Genomic DNA, 21842 nt, shown 5'->3' on the forward strand with positions numbered 1-21842 from the left:
AGTGCCAGCTACAAAATAGAGAAAAAAAAACTCATTTCAATTCCACTTCTCAGCATCTGTCTTACAGGTTCCAGCACTTTAGATGCAAACCCAGGCGTTTCAGCCTTAACTGCCAATTCAAAGCAGACACCCACCACCAGCAGAGGTTTTCCCTCATGGCCCCTCTAATCCTTCTGCCATTCACCTTAAGTCTATGTAATTGATCCCTCAGCCATGGGAAACAGGTATTTCCTGTCTACCCAATCTGGGCCCCTCATGATTTTGTACACTTTTGTCTCCTCTGTTCTGAGGGAAATAGCCTGAGCCTATCCAATCTTTCCTCAAAGCTGCCATTTTCATCCTCTGGTAACATTCTTGTCCATCTCCTCTGCACTCTCTGTAGAGCAACTATGTCCTTCTGGTAATGTGGTGACCAGAACTGTACACAAAATTCCAACAGTGGCTCAACCAGCAGTTAATACAATTCCAGCATTATCACTGCTTTTGTACTTCACCCAATAAAGGGAAATACTCCATATGCTTTCTTTACCACCATAACCACCTGTCCTGACCTGTAAACATGCACTCTCACTTCCTCAACTCTTCTCAATATCTTTCTGTTTATTCTGTTCATAGTCAATGCATCTAACCAGCACTTCTTTCGGACTATGTGAGGAAACTGGAGCACCAAGAGGAAACCCACACAGACACGGGAAGAATGTGCAGACTCTGCACGTTCCTTTGTTTTGTTTGCCCTTACCACGTGCATTACTTTGCTTTTCCAGAGTGAATTCCATTTGCCACTTTTCTGCCCACTTATCCAAACTGCTGGCATCATTCAAGAGACAACAACTACCTTCTACACTAATGACTGAACTGCCAGTTTAATGCCACCTACAAATTTCTCAAACATGCCATCCACATTTAAGCCTAAATCATTAATATATACAACAGACAGCAAGGATCTCAACACTGAGCCCTGAGAAATTCCACCAGAAACGGCTTTCTATTTGCAAAAGCAAAATCCATCAGACATTACGCTTTGATTCCTGCTGCTGAGTTAATTTTGGATCTAACTCACTACTTTCCTTGTCACCCCTGGGATCTCTCACTTTGTGACCAGTCTGCCATAAGGAACCTTGTCAGATGTCTTAATGAAATTCATATAGACAACATCCACTACAATACCCTGATCAATCCTCCTTGTTCAATTAAATTAGATCTTGCCCTAACAAAATCATGCTGACTACCACTGATCAATCCATGCCTTTTTAAGTGACAGTTTATTCTGTCTCTCAGAATTGATTCCAACAATTTGCTCACCACCCAAATAAAGCTGACCAACCTACAGTTTTCTGGGCTGTCCCACACACCCTTTTTCAATAATGCCACAACATTAACAGGCCTAAAGTCCTCTAGGAATTGTCTGCAATACCAAGTGGGATGGGGATGCCGGGGATGATGAGTTGGAGGGGGGGGAGGCAACACTGGGAGTGATGGGGGTGGTGGTGATGAGGTGACTGGGAGAGACCACAGATACTTCGGTGGTGGAGGGGCAAAGAGTTATAAGTGTTGATGTGATCGGGAGCCATTTAAGATCGGATCTTCCAATAAAATCAGAGCCAGTTCCTAGCTCAAAGAGACCTCACCCTGTCAAAGTGATGGTGTAAGCCGTGCCCACTCTTTTACTGCAGTTAAAAGGTTGAGATCTGGAGAGAAAGCTGACCAGTGGACCTGGGGACTTCTACCCCAGATTTCTCACCAGAATGAACATTTTGCCAGGTTCTCATACAATTCCTTTTTACTCATCCCATTTGAACAACTGCATTAAGTTTAAATTTACTTATTAGTGTCACAAGTAGGCTTACGTTAACACTGCAATGAAGTTACTGTGAAAATCCCCTAACTGTCACACTCTGACACCTGTTTGGGTACACTGAGGGAGAATTTAGCCAAGTTAGTCAATGCATCTAACCAGCACTTCTTTTGGACTATGCGAGGAAACTGGAGCGCCAAGAGGAAACCCACACAGGCACGGGAAGAACGTGCAGACTCCGCACAGACAGTGACCCAGCAGGAGTCAAACCCAGGTCCCTGGCAGCAATGCTAACCACTGTGCCACCATGCCATCCCAACCTACCTAGAGTGGCATAGTCAGCTTGTTCATTCTCTCTGCAGTCCCTGCTCTCATGCACACAAGTTGCAACAACCTTGAACTTGTTGGATAATTGCCAGAATGGAGTCTCCTCTACTGCTACTTCCTGGATTCCCATACCTGCCTCACTTGTTGTCACACCATTGTAGACCAAATCTGAAGTATGTAAAGGGTCTGACTGCTACCTGGAAAAGGTGTCCGGGTAATATTTCCTCTCCCTGATGCAACACAGTGTCTGAAACTTGGACTGCAGCTGATCAACTCAGAGTCAAAGTTCCTCAAGCTGTGGACTCTCACTGCAGCAGTCCACTGCAGTGCACATCTGCAGTGTCCACCGGATTGCATATGCTACAGCTACAACACATCATCTGCCCAGCTATCTTTATTGGGTTAAATTCAAGTTTACAGAGATACTCAACCATTATTTATACTTATACTAAGTAGTTTAACTGGTCAACCTAAAATTGTAGTTGCATTTGACTAAATGCTGGAGTGCAAGTGAGTATTTGGGAAGATTAGAAAGTGAAAGGGATTCGAAAGTAAACGCAAAGTAATGAAAAAACTGTGGTAAATACCATCAAATTTAAATTTTTCCATTTAGATTAGCACATTTATTCTCATCTACAATGTAATTAGCATTCTATTTTAAGCAGACATTATAAATATTTTTAAATATCAGTGGGGAATAGGCTAATAAATCAATCCTCTGTGTAGGCAAGAGTAATTTCATCCTATTAGAAAAAGGCTTCAATCCAGCTATCCACATGCAAGCCTTTCTTGTCAGTGTTTGAAGCTTTTGAAGTGATTTGGACTTCTACCACAGATTTATTTAGCTATTAATCCCACCTCATACAACGGTATGGTTGTCTAGGTATCTCTCTGTTTACACAACTTTTTTCAAACACTGTTTAGACTGGCTGGTGCTGGCCCCACCTTTCAAGAGTCCTGACCCATTATCCTTTTAAACCTGACAATAATGATCCACAACGGACAAACAGTCAGTGTGTGATCCCTTAAACAAACTCAAGATTATCCACAATGGTTGCTTCTCAATGTTTCAATATGGCAGGAAGATGCAAGAGCGAGTGGCTAAAGAACAGTGCTTCATTATCCAGGCTGCATGCGAGAAAGATGTGATGAGAGTGAAACTTCTATTGTCACCAAAAGCAGACAAAAATAAAATGTCTCACGATGTGTGGAAAGCAATAGGAGTAATATGCATTGTTACACTGACTCCACTAACCCTCCAACAATGGATGATCATTATTGAGAAGTTAGCAAGAATTCAATACTTGCTTCTCAGGGCAGGGGTTTAACTCAGCATAAGTGACTGGTTTCAAACAAATGGTTGGTTTCCAAAATGTGTACTGAGAAATTGCGTAGTTTCTTTCCTATGGAACTCCCTCCCTAAATACCTCCAACCCATAGCTTCTCTCTGCTAAGAAAATGGTAATGTTTGAAGAACCAAGGTGCAGCACTCTTGTCTCTGAATCAGAAAGGTCATGAGTTCAAACCTCATTCCAGAGATGTTAGTACATAATCCATACTGACACTTCAATACTAACGGAGGTGATCTTTTTTGGAAGAAATGTTTAACCAACTCTGCTGGATGTAAGAGTTTGTCTTCGAAGAAAAGCAGGGGAGTACTCCCAATGTCCTAGCTAATACTTATCCCCACAGTTGACCTATCTGTGTAACATCTTCCACTGAAATCAGTCCATTCATTTTTGAGATATATTGATTACAGACAAACAGATGAACAACGATGGAACCATTCGCTCCATCCAACTTCAGTGGTGGAGGTAATTATCCAACATCATTCAAATGCAGATTTTCTGGTCATCTTTCTCAATATTGTTCGTGAGTCCTCTTCACACAGAAACTGACTTCTGCATTTTTATACATTGCAATTTAGCATTTAATTGCAGAAGAACATTTTGGGGCATTCTCAGGTCATGAAAGGTGCTATGGAAATGCAATTATTTGATTTTCTTCAACATCTCCTCACATACTCCCTTTATTGGTATGTCTTTGGATCTCTTTGCTAATCATTTTCATCACTCAACAATCCACTCATGGGAGGCATTATACAAATAAGTAAGGAGGGTGCTCTGTACTGTGCAACCCTCTGTCACGCTGTGTTAACAACATTATCACAATTATGCAGCTTTTCCCTGCCCAGTTGATGCTCTGCAACTACGAAGCTGGAAAGTAAAATCTGAGTTTTCACTTCATTGAGGAGGCTACAAGCCAATCTATATCCAATAACCTGCTCTGAAAATTCTGCTCACCTTTTGACAGGTGTGGCAAATTGCACTACAACAGGTGAGATGATCATAAAATCCCTCCAGTGCAGAAGGGGGCCACTCAGCCCATCGAGCCTGCACTGTTAACAATCCCCCCCCAGGCCCTATCCTGGAATGCCACATATTTACCCTGCATATCCCCCCTGACAGTAAGGGCAATTTACCAAGGCCAATCAAACTAGCCCACACATCTTTGAAGTGTGGAAGAAAACTGGCGTGTCTGGAGGAAACCCACAGGCAGAACATGCAGACTCTACACAGACAGTGACTCGAGGACAGAATTCAACCCAGGTCCCTGGCACTGTGAGGTAGCAGTGCTAGCCACTGTGCTACTGTGCCACCCAAAACCCAAGACTGGAATCAAACACCAGTCCCTAACACTGTGAGGTAGCAGTGCTAACCACTGTGCCAATGTGCTGCTTTTTTTTGCAACATTTTAAAAAGTAAATCAATTTGCCCTATCTCCCAATGTTAACGGATACACATTTAAAACATTCCAGCATTGGGATCCAGATCTGCACCTGCAAAAGCTAATCAATCCTTCCTTGTGTCATATCCTGTGTAATGAGTTCCACTGAAATCAGTCCATTCATGTTTGAGATATATTGGTTACAAACAGATGAACAAGGTGAAGATATTCTGTCCATCCAAATTTAGAAGCGGAGGTAATTATTGTTGTTGATTTCATTAACAAAGATACCATAAAATTACTCCTTACTCTAGCCAAATCTAAAAGTGAGTATTTTATTCTAAGTCAAGCTTGGTATTTGTGTGCCTAAGAAAAACACAAATCATAGGTCCTTTCTTTGGTCAGAAATAGATAATGCTGCACATGCGTCAGGCTGATAAAAAGGGAAAAGAAATAAATATAAAAGGCTGTACGGGCACAAAGAGTAGCATGTTATTATCTGGGGATGTATGAAGACATTTCCCTCTCCTCCAGAAAATGTTGACTTTTGACCCAGAATCAACTACATTTTCAGCACTACAAAAAAGTCGTGTGATCTGTTTTCCTGAAGAAATTTGAACAGAAGTGACTTGGAATGAGGTTTTGGTACGAAACCAATGCATGTGAATTTGAGTCGCTCTTGAGCTATATCTGATAAAACTCAATTCCACTTATTAACATAACTCCAGAAATGCAAATGATCTGAGAATAAAAGTTACCTGTATTTATCCAAAAGCAAAATGCTGTGACAGCTGTAATGTTAACCCATTTTGTTTGTCTTCACAGATGCTACTGGACTTGTTGGGCATTTCCAGCATTTTCTGTTCCTGTGTTCTTCTCCCCACCCCGCCAACTTCCCTCCCTCCCCAGGCTATGTTTAAGGGAGGTCTTGTGGCAGTGGTAGTGTTCCTACCTTTGGGTTAGAACTGTTGCGTTCAAATCCCTCATCAGGATGATGGCAATGAAAGGTTTGTTCTTAATGCGGTCAAATGTGTTGACTATCAGCCAGTAAATCCTTTCAATGTAACTAGTGAGGGTGGGAGAGTTTCCTGGTTAGCCATACTGCAGAAGACAACAGCAAGCTGCTGCAGTACATTGCCAAGGAGTAGGCCATTCAGCCCCTCGAGCCCACTCCACCATTCAGTAAGATCATGGCTGACCTTTTCGTGGACTCAGCTCCATTTACCCGCCCACTCACCAGAACCCTTAATTCCTTTACTGTTCAAAAATGTATCTATCCTTGGAAGTCCGTGGTTGCTATTGTCCTCTTTGGACATGGTACCAGTAGGAGGAGGAGCATACATGTACTTATTCCCAGTTTGAAATAGGTGTAACTTTACACAAAGGGTTCTCTTACTGACACCTGCAATGTACTTTGCCAAAATGCTCTCAATCTTTGTGCACCCACCATGTGTTCAGAAAAAATGATTGGTCAAATAACTCCCTGGTCAATTTATCCCTGCCCAACATAAAAGCAGAAGACTCCAGGAGTGATACTCTCAACCCTGATGATGACATTCCTTTGATGTTAGCATTTATGTTGTGGTGGGGGACATGGTGAGTGGGTGGCATGGTGGCACAGTGGTTAGTACTGCTGCCTCACAGTACCAGGGACCCAGCTTTGATTACTGGCTTGGGGGACTGTCTGTGCGGAGTCTGCATGTCCTCCCCATGTCTGCATGGGTTTCCTCCGATCTGAAAGATTTGCTGATTAGGTGCATTGGACATGCTAAATTCTCCTTCAGTGTACCCGAACAGGCGCCGAAATGTGGTGACTAGGGGATTTTCACAGTAACTTCATTGCAACGTTACGGTAAGCCTACTCGAGACACTAATAAATAAATAAACTTTAAACTTTAGCCAAATAAGCTCTGCATGAAATTTGAGTATCAGTTCCCACTATTAAGAGTTGGGTAGAAACCAGCATGCTTTCAGTGTGAATGTGACCAAGCAACTAAGAATTTCCCAAGAAGTGCTTCGTACAAGTGTTGCACTTTGTAAGGACTTATCTCCTCTGAGGGTGTCATATTGCAGAATCATCCGATATATGTTCAGAGGTTCCACTCTTTTCCCCGTTCCTATCCAAACAAATTTATTTTACAAATAAATCTTTGCTGCGCAAAATTCTTGGCAAATTGGATAAAGTCGAAACATTAATGTCTGAGCTCCACCTTATGGCATTGTAGACATGAGTGGTGAAGGTTTACAACAGACAAGTTAACCTCAAGGGCACAAAATCAATTCAAAGGATTAATTTTGGAGAATATTTTAAAATATTTCCTTTCACTTGTCATGATGTTTAAGTTTCCACAAGTTACCATCATTAATTATGTAAAATCACATGAGGGCACTTTCTGGTATTTTTATTTAACGGAAACATAAATTATAAAACCCGACATTAAAAATGATACAATATGAAATGAGTTTGTTCTGATATAATTTTCTATCCGACAGCCTGTGCCAATAATTAGCAGCCAAGAAAGTCCATGGAGAACATATAAATACTGGGAAGTGTCCAACAGCATCTTCTGTCATTGATCTCATCCATAAAAATTTGTGGGATTAGGGGGAAAGGCCATAAATATTGGACTTTGACAGTTCAAGGAGACATTTGGCGTACTTCCCCATTAGAAATGCCAACAGAAGCATGCCAGGTCAGAAAAGATACCATGCATTAATTTATCTAACCAGAGATGCTTTGGAAGTATTTCTTTTTATTTAATCAGAGGCTAGTTCTAATATTTTAATGCAGATTGCACTCTTAACTTTGAAAGTCAATTTTGCCTGCCCACAGGTGTTGGCAAAGTGTATCTCAGGCCAACTCAAAGCTAGGTGCTACCAACAGGCTGGGAGACAGAACAGCTACTGCTTTGTATCAGTGGCATTGTGGACTGCAGGCCCTTTCCCCACAAAGCCATCATGGACGTGTTGCCCCAATGTCTCAGAGGAGTTTGTAGCCATCCAGGCAGATTCCTGCCAAGGTTAGACTGGAAGTGCTTGTGCCAGAAAATCCAGACATTTGCCCTGAGCCTGAACATAAAAGGAGGGCCTTGTGCGTAAATCAGGATTATCACTGCTGATGTTTAGTCACTTTCTCCTATAACTATACACTCCACATCTGGATGAACTTTGACATTTATAATGGTTAATAACCTCATTAGCTGTTTAAAATAGCATTAAAGGATCATTTTTGCAGGTGTGTTGTGATTGGTTGCTACCTTGTCATTACTGCTAATGGAACCTCTTTCTTGGGACTTCCTCATTTCAAAACTTTGCATTCCATTAAAGGGGAACTTTAATGTTCTCTGTTTGTTGACCTACTAGATGATCTGACAGAGGAGTGGAGATGAAACCGGAATTTTACTTTGCTGTCTAATGTAAGCTTCTGAAATGTACTGAATTCACGTATCTAATGATTATCTGTCTAAACCAAAGGTTAGGTGCTGCATCTCTAGCATATTCTGCATATGCAACATTGGTGCATGTTTTAATCAATTTTAATTCAACAGAAAACCATACTTTTCTTTAGTTCTGTGGCAATACGTTAACTAATTTGCAACTTCTACTTTGCATGTGGCTATCTTATACAAACCTAGGTTTGGTAAATAATTTTAAAAATGCTTAACTTTCTGCTTTTTGTTCAAGGTCAGAAGAACTACATTTTGGCCTTGTCTAGGTGTACAGGTATCTCATTCATATGGTTACACAAGTGGAAATAAATATATTTACACACCAACAAGTTGATAGACCAAAGTGATGCTCACAACCAGATTTGCATTTCACAGCATCCCTCAATACTAACTATACATATAAAACTGCTTCACTGTCTTGTCATGTCCAGTAATGACATATCATCTTCATAACATTACACACGGACTGAGCTCATCTGGTGCTTCTAGAACAGCCTTTTATTTATTTAAAATGGACAGTGATGTACAATAACGATGGCTGCTAAAAAGTCAGGTGATTTGTGCTTATTCAACACAGCTTCCAGAAAGTTCAGAATTGAATAACTGTGGGGCTCCCAGAGAATGGACATACCAAGATGAATGTTTTCTGTGGAATTCACACCTGCCATTGTTCAAAGCTTATTCAAAACACAAAGTCAATAGGCTTCTAAACTAGGTGGCCTGAGCTTTCATTCTGGGTCAGGACAATTCCTGGCTCCCCAAAACCCAACCTTGGGAAGAAGGTGCCCCAGATGGTTGGATTTTTGTTCCAAAAATGCAGTTCAGTAAGGAAGTCAGAGGCAGCCACAGGGATTGCCAGGTGCAGAGGCAGGCTATGGAAAACGTCCACTTCAGTCCTCTCACACAGTGGAGAAAAAAGTACAAGTATATAAACAAAATCACTCCAGTCCTCACCACTCACACCCCTTTCCCATGACAATCCATGGCACTTCAAGAAATTGTATTCAAAGACCTTATAAACACTTGGAATTGTTAATCTTACTATGAACTTTCAGGCACACCACAATGATAATGATGGGTTGTGAAGTCATGCAACACTAATCCTACAATGATAACCAGGCTTATTTCAATAAACAGAGTGAAATAGCCAACAATCATGTTTAGCATTGTAGAGAGATTTTGCAAATAGTAAATACCTTGACAACCCAGTGGGCTAACAAACAGCAGATGGATTTAAACAAATGTAAGGTGATGCATTTTTGTAGATTGAACGATGGTAGGGCATTGGAGAGAGTTACAAAGAGCACAGAAAAGATGTACTAGGGTGCTAGTGGGACTTGATGGATTGAGTTATAAAGAGAGGCTGGATAGACTGGGCCTTTTTTCTCTGAGCATAGGAGGCTGAGGGGTGATCTCATAGAGGTCTATAAAATAATGAGGAGCACAGATCAGCTAGAGAGTCAATATCTTTTCCCAAAGGTAGGGACATCTAAAACTAGAGGGCATAGGTTTAAAGTGAGAGGGGAGAGATGCAAAAGTGTCCAGAGGGGCAATTTTTTCATACAGAGGGTAGCAAGTGTCTGGAACAAGCTGCCAGAGGCAGTTACAATTTTGTCATTTAAAGAGCATTTAGGTAGTTACATGGGTAAGATGGGTATAAAGAGACATGGGCCAAATGGGGGCAATTGGGATTAACTTAGGGGTTTTAAAAAAGAAGGTGGCATGGACAAGTTGGGCCGAAGGGCCTGTTTCCATGCTGTAAACCGCTATGACTCTAGGACTCTATGATTCCCTTTGACAATTTCATTTTGACCATTCCAACAACCTTGATGGTTTAATGAGTTTGTGCATCTTACGCAAATTCATATCTACTTTTAACAATCTCAAAGGGTATCTCACTGCTCCCAAAGGGATGCCCAACCTCTTTGGTAGGTTTCCTGGGGAATATATTTGAAAAGTGTACCTAATCTCTGCAAAGAACTCTGGTAACTTTAGATCTTTTGCTGCTAGGTCTAAATACACAAGTTGTGTTTTGGATATCTGACTAACAAAAATTAGATCTGACTGAAGATACTTAATGTGTGCAGCAGCTTCCAGAACCAGGGATTTCAAACCACGGCTCACCCCCATTCTGACTCCCCAACTTCTCATATGCAGCTTTTGTCCCCCATGAAATAGTGGGAGCTGGGTTTGGGGATGGGAATCCCAGATTTGGGCTTCAGGAGTCATCGTTGCAATGATAAAGAATCTCTCCATCATAGAATCATAGAAACCCTACAATGCAGAAAGAGGCCATTTGGCTCATCAAGTCTATACCGACCCAGGCCCTACCCCCATATCCCTACATATTTTACCCGCTAATCCCTCTATGCATCTCAAGACACTAAGGGGCAATTTTTAGCATGGCCAATCAACCTAACCCACATATCTTGGACTGTGGGAGGAGACCAGAGCACCTGGAGGAAACCCATGCAGACACGAGGAGAATGTGCAATATTCACACAGACAGTGACCCAAGTTGGGAATCGAACCCAGGTCCCTGGAGCTGTGAAGCAGCAGTGCTTAACACTGTGCTACCATGCCACCCCATCTGCACAAAAAAATCAGGTCTATTTCTCCCAGCTTTGTAGCTTAACATAGGAAAGTTGACAAGACCCATTATCTACCAGTTAAGCATAAAAGACCACCATCCATCTCATATTGTACATCAATGGCCTTTTACCTTAAGCCATTTTGCCTGGATAGTGACCATTGACATGTGACCAAAACTGGCTTCTGACTCTGAGATCCTGTATCATCCCAAGACCCAGAAGAGACCTGGGCAAACTGCAGAAAGACACTGATAAGACAATAGCTACAGAGAAAGGCAGTGCCATCTTATCAGGCAGTCTGAGAACAAGACTGTGAAACTAGCTGCAAGTCACCCAACAACTAAAGCACTTAACCATTTCCAGTTTCTGAGTTCACCTGAGAACCAACCCCCTGGATATTCAATTGCAGGTAACCTTGCAACCTGCTATGGACCCTTTGCATTACAAGACTCTCATTTCAATTTTAAATCATCAAATCCATTCAAGGAACCATGTGGGAGACTGGAAATTGGAAACCGAATTAATTAGAATGCTTAGAAGTGCACTATTGTTACTGTAGAGACCCTACAGTGCAGAAGGAGGTCATTCGGCCCATCGAGTTTGCAATGACAACAATCCCACCCTGGCCCTATCCCTGCTTACTTACCCTGCTAAAGCCTCTAATATATCACATCACGGGACACTAAGGGTTAATTTATCCAATCAATCTAACCCGCACATCTTTGGACTGTGGGAGGAAACCAGAGCAACTGGAGGAAACCCACGCAGAAACGGGGAGAACATGCAAATTCCACACAGACAGTGACCCAAGTCAGGAATCGAACCCAGGTCCCTGGAGCTGTAAGGCAGCAGTGCTAACCACTCTGCCACCCTGTTTATTATCTGTATCAAATCTGTGTGTGTATGTGAGAGAGACTGAGGTATTAATTCAGGCTCAGTGTGAGAAGAAGCAACCTTCTTTATTAAACTCATGAAAGTTTTCTGACAAATCATTCAATTGGAATACACACTCTCAGTAAGGGCACACCTCTTTTCATACAGCAAATATGTTCTGTCTGTGACAGTAAACTTATAGGACTGCATCTAAGAACCTGCCTTGAACATAGCAATTCTAAAGAAGGCAGAGATTATTCTCCAACATGCAAACACTCCTATCTCTGTCCTCCAAACCTCCACAATAAAAAAAGGTCTTCTGTATTTCCAATAATTCAAAACTGAGTTGTGGCTTGGAGGAAACTGTAGCATTTCAGTCTGGGCAGAGATCAGGTCATGACTGCTTGAAAACTGTTAATCATGTAGTTTGTTCTGATAACAACTGAGAGAGAGAGGGTGTTCATATTGTAATAATTGTTTTCTTTAAACAGGGTGACACTTGGGTTATATCAAGTTTGTAACATACACTCATACAAAACAATTGCAATAGAATTCTATGATTCTATGAAATATTGAAAGAGTTGAAAAGCCTTGCAGCTTTTAGGTGGCCTGCCTCGCATAACTTCCTTTCTGCCCTTTCCATATGAAGGGGTAAGCACCCATCCCAATCCCTTCTTCATTTAAATGAAGATATCACTCCTTTTTTTAATGTGACCATTTTCGGCCTGTTTAAGAAAATCTGCCAGATTATTGCTCTAGCACAATTTGATATGAATCCACCTACAGGTGCATACAGAACTGTTATAGATGTTCCAGTTTCCTTGACCTGTTACATTTCCATATCATCAGTCTGAGAAAGTGGAAATGTTTCACCCGCTTGTATGTTCCTCAGCTTTCTATCACTTAATATCTGTCTGATGCATAAATAGTGCTGGTTGTCTCTATTGCCATTTGTAGACACTACATTGTAAATGCAAGTATCTGGATCACTATAGACTCATGCTAAACAATATTTTCAATGGCAGAACGAGCTGTATATATTAGAAAACATTTTGTGCTAAAATCTTGTTGTGACAAACCCACCAGTTTATAGTGAAATTCACGTCTTAGTGAGTACATTCCAAGAGTAGATATGCTTCAAAAATTAGACAATGCTGGTGTACAGCAATAGATCAGTGATTTTAAGTCATATTGCACATAACTGCACCTCAGTCTTGTTCCCCAAACGCGAGTGACTGCCTACAAGGCTGAATCTTTAGATATTGATTTTGTGTAACATGCATATTGTGTACCTAATATGCATATTGAAAAGCTACATGTTTATCGCAAGACAGATTGCTTCATTTTATCTTGGCCAGTTGAGTGACTGGCGCTCATAGAAACCCCAGCCTCATGTCTGACTCTGAGCCAAAGTACTAAGGAATCCACATATATACATGTTTGCAACTACAGCATGTGGGTTTTCTCCCCACAGAGATATACTCAACTTACCTCACATTACAACTTTGGTGCAAGTTGGCACAGCCAAAGGTTAGAGATTCCAGCATATGTATCGTGGTACTAATGCTGTTTAGCCTGCTAATGTTACACAGCTTACCAATACAAGGAAGCTACACGTTTCTCATTGCTTGTCCAGCTAGGGACAATCTCCTGCTGGATATTGGGTTGTGTGGTTACATGGAGTCTATTGAAAAGAATTTGATCCTAGTGACAAGCCTACCTTTCAGTTTCCAGCATGTCCACACTGTCTACCGAACTAACTGAACTTTCAGTGTCGCCTTACCACGATGAAACAGATTCTTTCCATTGACTTAAATAACCATGCAATCCAGAGTCCAACAAGCCAACTCTTGATTATTCTCCTCGAGATATTTGGATAACTGAGTCTATCACTTAGGGGTTAATTTGGTTCAGAAATTCCAGGCTCAAGCGTGTAATTTTTGAGCTAACCGAATGATTTCTTTCTCAAGCTAACATGAATATCCCAATTAGTTGTAGGCTAAGCAGCCCCTCGAGCTTGTTTTAAAGTTAAAGTTTACTTATTAGTCACGAGTAGGCTTACATTCACACTGAAATGAACTTACTGTGAAAATCCCCTAGTCGCCACATTTGGGCGCCTGTTCCAGTGTGTTGAGGGAGAATTTAGCATGGCCAATTCCCCTAATCTGCACATCTTTGGACTGTGGGACGAAACCTAGATGAAACCCACGCAGATACGGGGAGGATGTGCAGACTCAAGCCGGGAATCGAACCTGGGTCCACTGGTGCTGTGAGGCAGCAGTGCTAACCGCTGTGCCATTGTGCCGTCCCCATTCAATCACAGCACAGCCTGAACGCCACTTTCCTGCCTCTCACCAGTTCTCTTCGAGTCTCTTGTTAGCCAAGAACCTGGGTCTCAAAAATATTCCATGGTCCTGCCTCCACCACCCTCTGAGGAAGAGAGTTCCACAGTCTCACCAGTCCGAGAAAAGGTTTCTCCTAACCTCCGTCTAAAATGGGAGGCCGTTGTTGTTATTAGTTGGGTGTATAGTAGTGCTTGCAGCACGACTAAAGTTCCTATCATTGGTTATGTATAATATTGTTGACTGCATTAGCGACTACCCTGCGGTCAACGGCTGAACACACTAGTACTAAACGAAGTCGTTTGCAAAAATAGGTGTGGACAAGGGATCTTCTTAAAAGAGGTTTGTGCACAATCCTAACGTTGCAACAAAAGTATATAAAAAGCTAAAATGTTATATTACTCGAGTTTCTATTGTGTAAAACAATTAAAATTAAAGTTAGAGGGGTGCTTGCGGTGGGGAACATACATATTAGACCTTGTCCAAATCTTAAAATGCTGAGTGCAATCTCTTACACCTTTCTTGTATTTTAACGAACATTTTTTTCTTCCCTGAGCCCTCGGTATAAACAGAAAGAAAAAATAATAATTCTATACCCCTCTAAAACGTTCTTGCTTTTTGTAAACTACAATTACAGATGCAGATTGGAAATAAACATGTTACATAATGGACACACTGTCAGGAATTGATCCGTTTTGTTCAATGTTGCCAGTGTTTGACGGGGACCGTGGGAGAATATGTTTTTTTTCCACAGCCCACTTTTAAGCGTTCAGTGTTATTTTCGCCCTGTCCCTTTTTGAACTGCGAGGACGGTATTACAAGAAAAACTAATTACCCCTTGGGTTACATTGACTTTAATCGCTGCCATGCCGGAGTGAAGCGGTTCGATCCAGAGTCTGGGGAATAATAATAATTGGAGTAACCTATGTTGTTCCAGTTTTATCTTTGGTAAACCGTGTTTACCAAAGTGACTCGATTGCCGTGACAGGTCAGGGGAGGTGCAGAAAGTTTGAGGTCCCGGACTCCCATCGGACAGGAGGGAAGAAAAAATACAGGGAAAATATTATAGGAGGGGAGTGAGCCACAAAACCCTGTTCCCCAGAAGAGCGGTGTGTAATGATGGAGATTGCAGTGGCTGTATGCCTTTACAAACTTCTCGCTGACTGCAAGTCTTGTTCATAGTTGATGCTTTAACCATGTTCCTCATGTTACCTTTGGTGGCGGATAAATTATCCTAGTGACGGTCGATTATTGCCCGTGTACGGCTGACTTGGGGCAGCACAGAGGCTAAAATTGGAACCATACAGAGAGAGGTGGCAGCAAGCATTGAGAGCGCCTCTGGAACCATGTGGGAGCAAAGTGTCTGTGGGCCTCCTAAAGGCCACATGGCGGCACCCCCTCGCTGTGATGATTTACGCTGAACTCGCCTGTTTGAGTTTCCAGCCAGCAAATTATGATTGGTTATCATATCGCAAGGCTGCCCTCATATAAGGGCCCATATTGTTCCCCAGCACCCCCCACTTGCCTGAAGGTATACAGCTGTACAATATGCTGCTGCCGTGATGTATGACTGCCAGGGTCCCCCCCGCCTTTGAGGTCACCATAATGAGATGCTGAAGCTTATAAAAGAGGTGAAATAATTTTAAACACAGACACACAATGAGTTTATTTATTTAGAAAGTAGTTAAAAGTAGTCTGGGGGATTGGACTATCCAGTGTTGACATTGTACAGGGTTGGCTCCGCGCCAAGGACACATCTCAAGGGGGAAGGCAGTGGACAAGGGATTGGAAACCTTCCCTTTCGCCGAGATTTCATAGAAATCAATAAACACCCTCGGCAGGCAAGGTCTGAGACACGTCCCAAACACTTCAAACTTACCTGTCCTTTAAACGCGGTGAGCTTCCCGAGTTATATTAGTACCTGGACCTTCTGAATTCGACCTCTGATTTTGACATCCTTTTCCACTGCTTGTTCTGGATGTTTATTTGATTTCTTTTAAAATCTGGCTGTGATCCCACCGCTGCCCTTTCGTGAGAAGGAAGGGAACAGAGCTGTCCCCAACAGCTCCTCTTTCCAAGAATCCAGGCGGATCACAAAGGGTCAACAAATCCGATTGAAGCAGCCCAGAATCAACTTTTATTCTTTTTTTAAAAAGTCCCCAAAGTTTAGCTTCCCTCCATTCGCTATATTACAGGGTTAAATCATTTTAGACATTCTCGCTGTTATACTTGCTGCTTCCTTAATCAGTCACCTCCCCACCCCACCCCACCCCCATCACTCCTAATCCTCTAAGCAAACTAGTGAAAGGTGTGTTTTCATTTCAAATTGTGGAGGAAGGCTTTCAACAATATCCACTTGTGTTTTCAGTTTATTTTTAATTTGATTTCGCGGCTCTGGGTGACAATGCAAGGGATGCCTCTACCCCCGCCCCTTCTTCGGATGTTATAGTAAACAGCTAGAGAGCTGTCGATTAAACGGGTAAGTCATGATGTGGAGATGCCGGCATTGGACTGGGGGTAAAACTATTCCAGAACTCTCCACTCACCTGACGAAGGGGCAAACCCCGAAAGCTTGTGGGTTTACTATCAAATAAACTTGTTGGACTTTAACCTGGTGTTGTGAGACTTCATACTGTGTAAACGGGAAAGTAACAGCGTTGTATGTGTGTGTTTGTGGGAGGAGGGGGGGGGCGGTAAGGTGCAAAGTTCAATTTGATATCAACTTATCGCCTGCAGCTCAATGACTGAAAGTGACCTAACACTCAACAGCCAGGGAGACACACACAGATAATTGAGGGGCAAACATGGGGAAACAGTTCTGAGAGTGAGAAAAGAGAGAGAGGGGGAGAAACAGATTACTGAGATACACACATAGGGAAACAATCCTTAGAGTGAGAAGAGAGAGAGAGAGAAAGATCACTGAGGGACAAACATGGGTAAATAGTTCTGAGAGTAAGAAAAGAGAGAGTGGGGGAGAAACAGATTACTGAGATACACACACGGAAACAGTCCTTGGAGTGAGAAGAGAGAGAAAGATAATTGAGGGACACACAGAGAAACCGTTTTCAGAGTGAGAAAAGAGACCGAGGGAGAGAAACATATAATTCAGAGATAAATATAGGGAAATAGCCCTTAGATTAAGAAAAGAGAGAGAGAAAAATGCATAATTCAGGGGCAAATATAGGGAAACAGTTCTCAGAGTGAGAGAGAGGGGGAAGAGAAACAGATTATTCAGAGACAAATAGTCCTTAGAATAAGAAAGGAGGGAGAGGTAGAAAGGTAATTAAAGGACACACATAGGAAAACAGTTCTCAGAGTAAGAGAAAGGGAGAAACAGGTTATTGAAGACAATACATAGGGAAACCGTTCTTAGAGACCGGAAAGAGAAGGAAGAATTGAGGTACAAACATAGGGAAACAGTTCTCAGAGTGAGAAAAGTGGAAGAGAGAGACATCAAACCGAGAGAACAAGCTGCAAAGGGGCTATTCCGCGCGAATAAAAAGCACATCTTCCTCGAGGGACCAGTTCTCAAAATGAATCTGATGAGTAGAGGGAAGTTTGAAAATCTTTGAGAATCTGCTGAGGTATCTAAGCAACAAAAAAAAATTCCCAAAACTTCATCGCCAGTCAGCCTTGTTTGAAACGGAGACGCTGCACCGAAAGATTCGGCTGCTAAAACTAACTGGAGATGTGAGTTTGTGTGCAAAGCAATCGGAAGCGGCCCTGTGTTCACTATCACCTCCAGAGTTGCATTTTGAAAATGACCGACCATGAAAATAAAAATTTGCACGGGCGGCTCCCGTCTTTAGCTGCCCGCAGTCGAACCCAACTGTAGGACACCCAAGAGTAAGAAAGTTTCAACACTTTGATACTCTCATTCGAGAGTTCACCTTCAAGTTTGACAATGAATCTCCCATTACAGGCTTTGCCTGATTGACTAATGCGCCTGAGTTTTAAATAATGAAACCGAGAAGCTGGTTTAGAAACACTCTCTTTAGTTTTGAGTTTAAAGCTCCGTTAAAAAAAAAACAAGCGGTGTTGGTTGAAAATATATTTCAGCCCCACTGGTGATCGTGTAAAAACCACACACCCCGTCCCGAAAAAAAATTACAGAGAGAGATAATTTTCTTGCTGCTGCCATCAGACTTTTGAATGAATCTCCCTTATATTAAGTTGATCTTTCTCCACATCCTAGATTTGACTGTAACACTACATTCTGCACCCTCTCCTTCTCTATGAACGGGATACTTTGTGTGTTATAGCGCGTAAGAAGCAGTACTTTTCACTGTATACTAACTAATACATGTGACAATAATAAATCAAATCAAATAAAAAAATCAGGCTTCAGGCATAACTAGAGGCCCGGGACAAGCTATCCATCACAGAATAACATCAAAAATTAGTTGACATCTAATGTCATTTTTAAGAAGTGTTTGAGTAAGTCACAGGCTCAGTCCAAATGTCGGATAATGTAAAGGAAGAACTGTAAAGCCGAGCAGTGTGCGTGTGTGTGTGTATGCATATATATCTCTCTGGGATATTCGCTACATCCAATATCCATTGCCAGGTACTGAAGTCAACCACACTAGCACTACCCCAGAAAATAAACACTGCGATGCAACATTAAAATATACTTTTAAACAGCTTCGATTTCACCGCTAGCCACGGTCAACTCACTTGTCCATTTGTACTGATTTTTAATAAATATTTCTGTATTCCAGTGGAGAGAATTAAAATACAAAACAAAAACCCATCTGATCTGAAGCGCTTTTTTCCCTTAGCCTGCAGGCTCAAGGCGATATTCGCCGCTGTTTTTAGTTTTCCACTCTTACACTAGAATCTGCACTGAACCCCCTTTTTCCTTCAGCTTTCCTCTCGGCAGATACCACACACAACAAAAAAAATCTCTACCGCCGGATTCTTTCAAACACATGACAGCATTGGGGAAGTTTTGCCAGCGTTTCAATTGGGATTGTATCGGAAGAAGCCTTTTCGAACTGCATGTTGTACACTAATCCCAAAATCGGGCTTAAAGGAAAGAAATGGGAAGTCATTTCAGAGGCTGTAAATTGATACCGTGCCGTGAGGAACGCCGTGTTTTTGAATTCACCACTCGGTCCCTTCAGATAATGACAGCAGAAGTCCCACTACAAGTCGCTGCGAACCGGTGAATCAATAGCTTTTGCATCCTACATACACCTATGTGAAGTTACTGCATATTTACTCAGTGTTACAGACTGGGACACGGTAATCCATTTATTAATTTAAATAATCTTTAGTAAAGGTGAGCGTGTGTGTGTGAAGTCTGCCGACACAGGGTGAGAGCCAAAACATGGCTTGGTTTGTTAAGAACTCAGCAATTATCACTGAAAAAAATAACTTTTAGAAATAAACTTGGGTTTAATGACCTGTTGTCAGTTGCTCGGGAGATTGATTCGCACTTAGCGTTCGAGAAGGTAGCAAAGGAGTGAAGCATTAGCCGCACTTAAACATGGTCGCAAACTGCAAACAGACCCAATTTAATGTTCGGGGTATTAAAAGAAGGATGGAGGAGTTGGCTTAAAGGAAAGCTGATTTTAAAAACACTCTGGAAAGAGAGAGGCTCTGGGGTTTGAGAAAGAGAACGGCGGTTGCAGGAACTCAGCCTGGCCCTTACATAACACCGAGTATCATAAACAAAAAAAAGTATTTATTAAATCGCCTTACAGCGCGAACTAACAGGAGGTGATAAATTATGAATGCGGCCATTGCAAAGTGCTGTTTTCTAGTTACTCGTTGACTGTAAAGTTGACTCACGGCCTGTTAGTGGGTCAGGGAGGTGGAAAATGTGTGTGTGTGTGTGTGTGTGTGCGAGGGGTTTTTTTCTTTTGTCAATGGCAAGGTATCTTATTCGGACAATAATGAAAGCGAAGCTAAGCATTCAAATCACGCGGGGTAGATTTTTCAATACATATATTTAAACTGTCAACTGTTGCAGCACCCACTCGGCATGTTTACATCTTACATGTTATTGTTCAGTATATAATACATACCCCCACCCACCCGCCCACCAAACACACACCCTCCCCGAAGGGTTACACCAGCAGCGGGTATTATTTACCCTCCGACTGTTTGGAAATTGCTGAATTCTTTTGCAAGAAAATATCTTGCAGAGAACTCCCCAAGCATCTCTTTTTAACCCCCTTTCCTTTGAACAACTTTCGTCCGTTCCTTTGGCTTATGAAAGAAGAGGTCATTTTTTTTCAAGAATATAAAGAATGGAAATCATTTCCTGGTTGGTGAAAACATACACACGGCGGCAAATGTCACCAGAGAATGGTCTAAAATGAGCGGACACGGTTGGAAAGTGGGGAGATGACATTGAAATCTCAAATTCCGCAAGTCACACGGCGACAGGGAGCCTGTTCGCGATATCATGGCGGATTTGTAACGGGAGGTGGGATTGTAAAGATAAAGGGGTCCGGTTTTAGCATCCGCACACACACACACACACACACACACGGGGACCAAAGTTAGGCCCCCCCTCATTGCCCAGTCACCTAAATCGCCAGTGGAGCCTGGAAGCTGCTGTTACTCTGGTCCCGTCATCTCTGACACATTCACCTGCTTTTACACTGTCCAAGTCGCAATTCTGCTTGCAGACCTTGTTTAATAAAGTTGCAGAAGGTGCCTCGCAGCTGGACAACAGCGCCCACTGTTTGCGAGGAGAGAACACTGGCACATCAAGAGGCAAAAAAAAACTGCTTCCCAAACTTCCCATCTCCTCTCTCTCTCTCTCCCTCTCTGTGCGTCTCGCCTTTTAACTTTGCAAAAAAAAAACTCCAGTGGCAGAATAGGACCAGGAAACCAATCCAACACCCCTCACCCCCCACCCCCTCCCCCGCACTAACCTCCCCACTCCCCCCTCCCCCATACATACACACACATACACACACACACACACAGACAGCCTTGCCCGTAAGAGCTGTAGGCAAAAAGCCCCCTCGGATGTTGCTGGTGTAGCCAAAAGCTGGGGGTGGGGGTGGGGGGGACACAGAATGAGAGTGGGAAAGAGAGAGAGAGAGAGAGATCTGCCAATCTCATTCCGGTAGCTGACTCGGGATGGGATTGAACAGATTTTGTGTTCAGCCTTGGGACGGACGGAGAGATCGGTTTAAGCAGCTTTCTCTTCTGTGTGTGTGTGTGTGAATGGGACCCCCCCCCCCCCTCCCACCCACAACACCGAACAGACACACAAAGTCACACAAAATGGCAGAGAAATGGGATGTTGCACCTACTTGTGGCCAGTTTGCGAGCCCTCCCTTTGGATCTCATGGTAGCTGCGTCCAGCGCTGGTGGGGATTCTGAGATTCTCTGATGTCTTTCTCTTTCTCTCTCTCTCTCCCTTTCTCTCTCTCTCTCTCTCACTCTCTCTCTCCTTTTCTCAATCCGGACTCGCTATCTCTCCCGCATTGTCAGTTTAGACACCTTCGCACATGCGCACTGCCTTGCTGCCGCGCCGCCAAAAAGTTTGAAGCGATTGATCACTTTAAGCGAGATTGTGTCAGAATGTGTCAAAAGAAAAAGCCAAGCCCCGCCGATTGGGACCTCCGGCATCCTTTATCCCGAGAATTGTGCACAGACCCGCCACTGCCCCACTGACAAACCACAAATATATTCACAACAATTAGGCGTGTAAACCCAGTCCATTTAATAAAATCTGAACTTGTAATGGGATTTGAGACAGGGCGCTGTGTTC

General features: G+C 42.6%; 1 protein-coding gene across 8 annotated transcripts in view; it reads right to left on the minus strand.

The window, feature by feature from the left end:
- The window catches only part of mecom (MDS1 and EVI1 complex locus), a 738436-nt gene extending 716934 nt beyond the window's left edge, over positions 1-21502 (minus strand). For all 8 annotated transcript variants that reach the window (XM_080185874.1, XM_080185870.1, XM_080185869.1 and 5 more), the window contains exon 1: positions 21382-21502. In XM_080185874.1, the coding sequence (XP_080042000.1) occupies positions 21382-21418 (37 nt within the window). In that variant the 5' untranslated portion in view covers positions 21419-21502. The remainder of the gene's footprint in view (positions 1-21381) is intronic.
- Between the last annotated feature and the right edge of the window lie 340 nt (positions 21503-21842).

This window comes from Carcharhinus amblyrhynchos, chromosome 3, assembly GCF_965287045.1.
Source record: "Carcharhinus amblyrhynchos chromosome 3, sCarAmb.v2.hapA, whole genome shotgun sequence".
Taxonomy (NCBI): domain Eukaryota; kingdom Metazoa; phylum Chordata; class Chondrichthyes; order Carcharhiniformes; family Carcharhinidae; genus Carcharhinus; species Carcharhinus amblyrhynchos.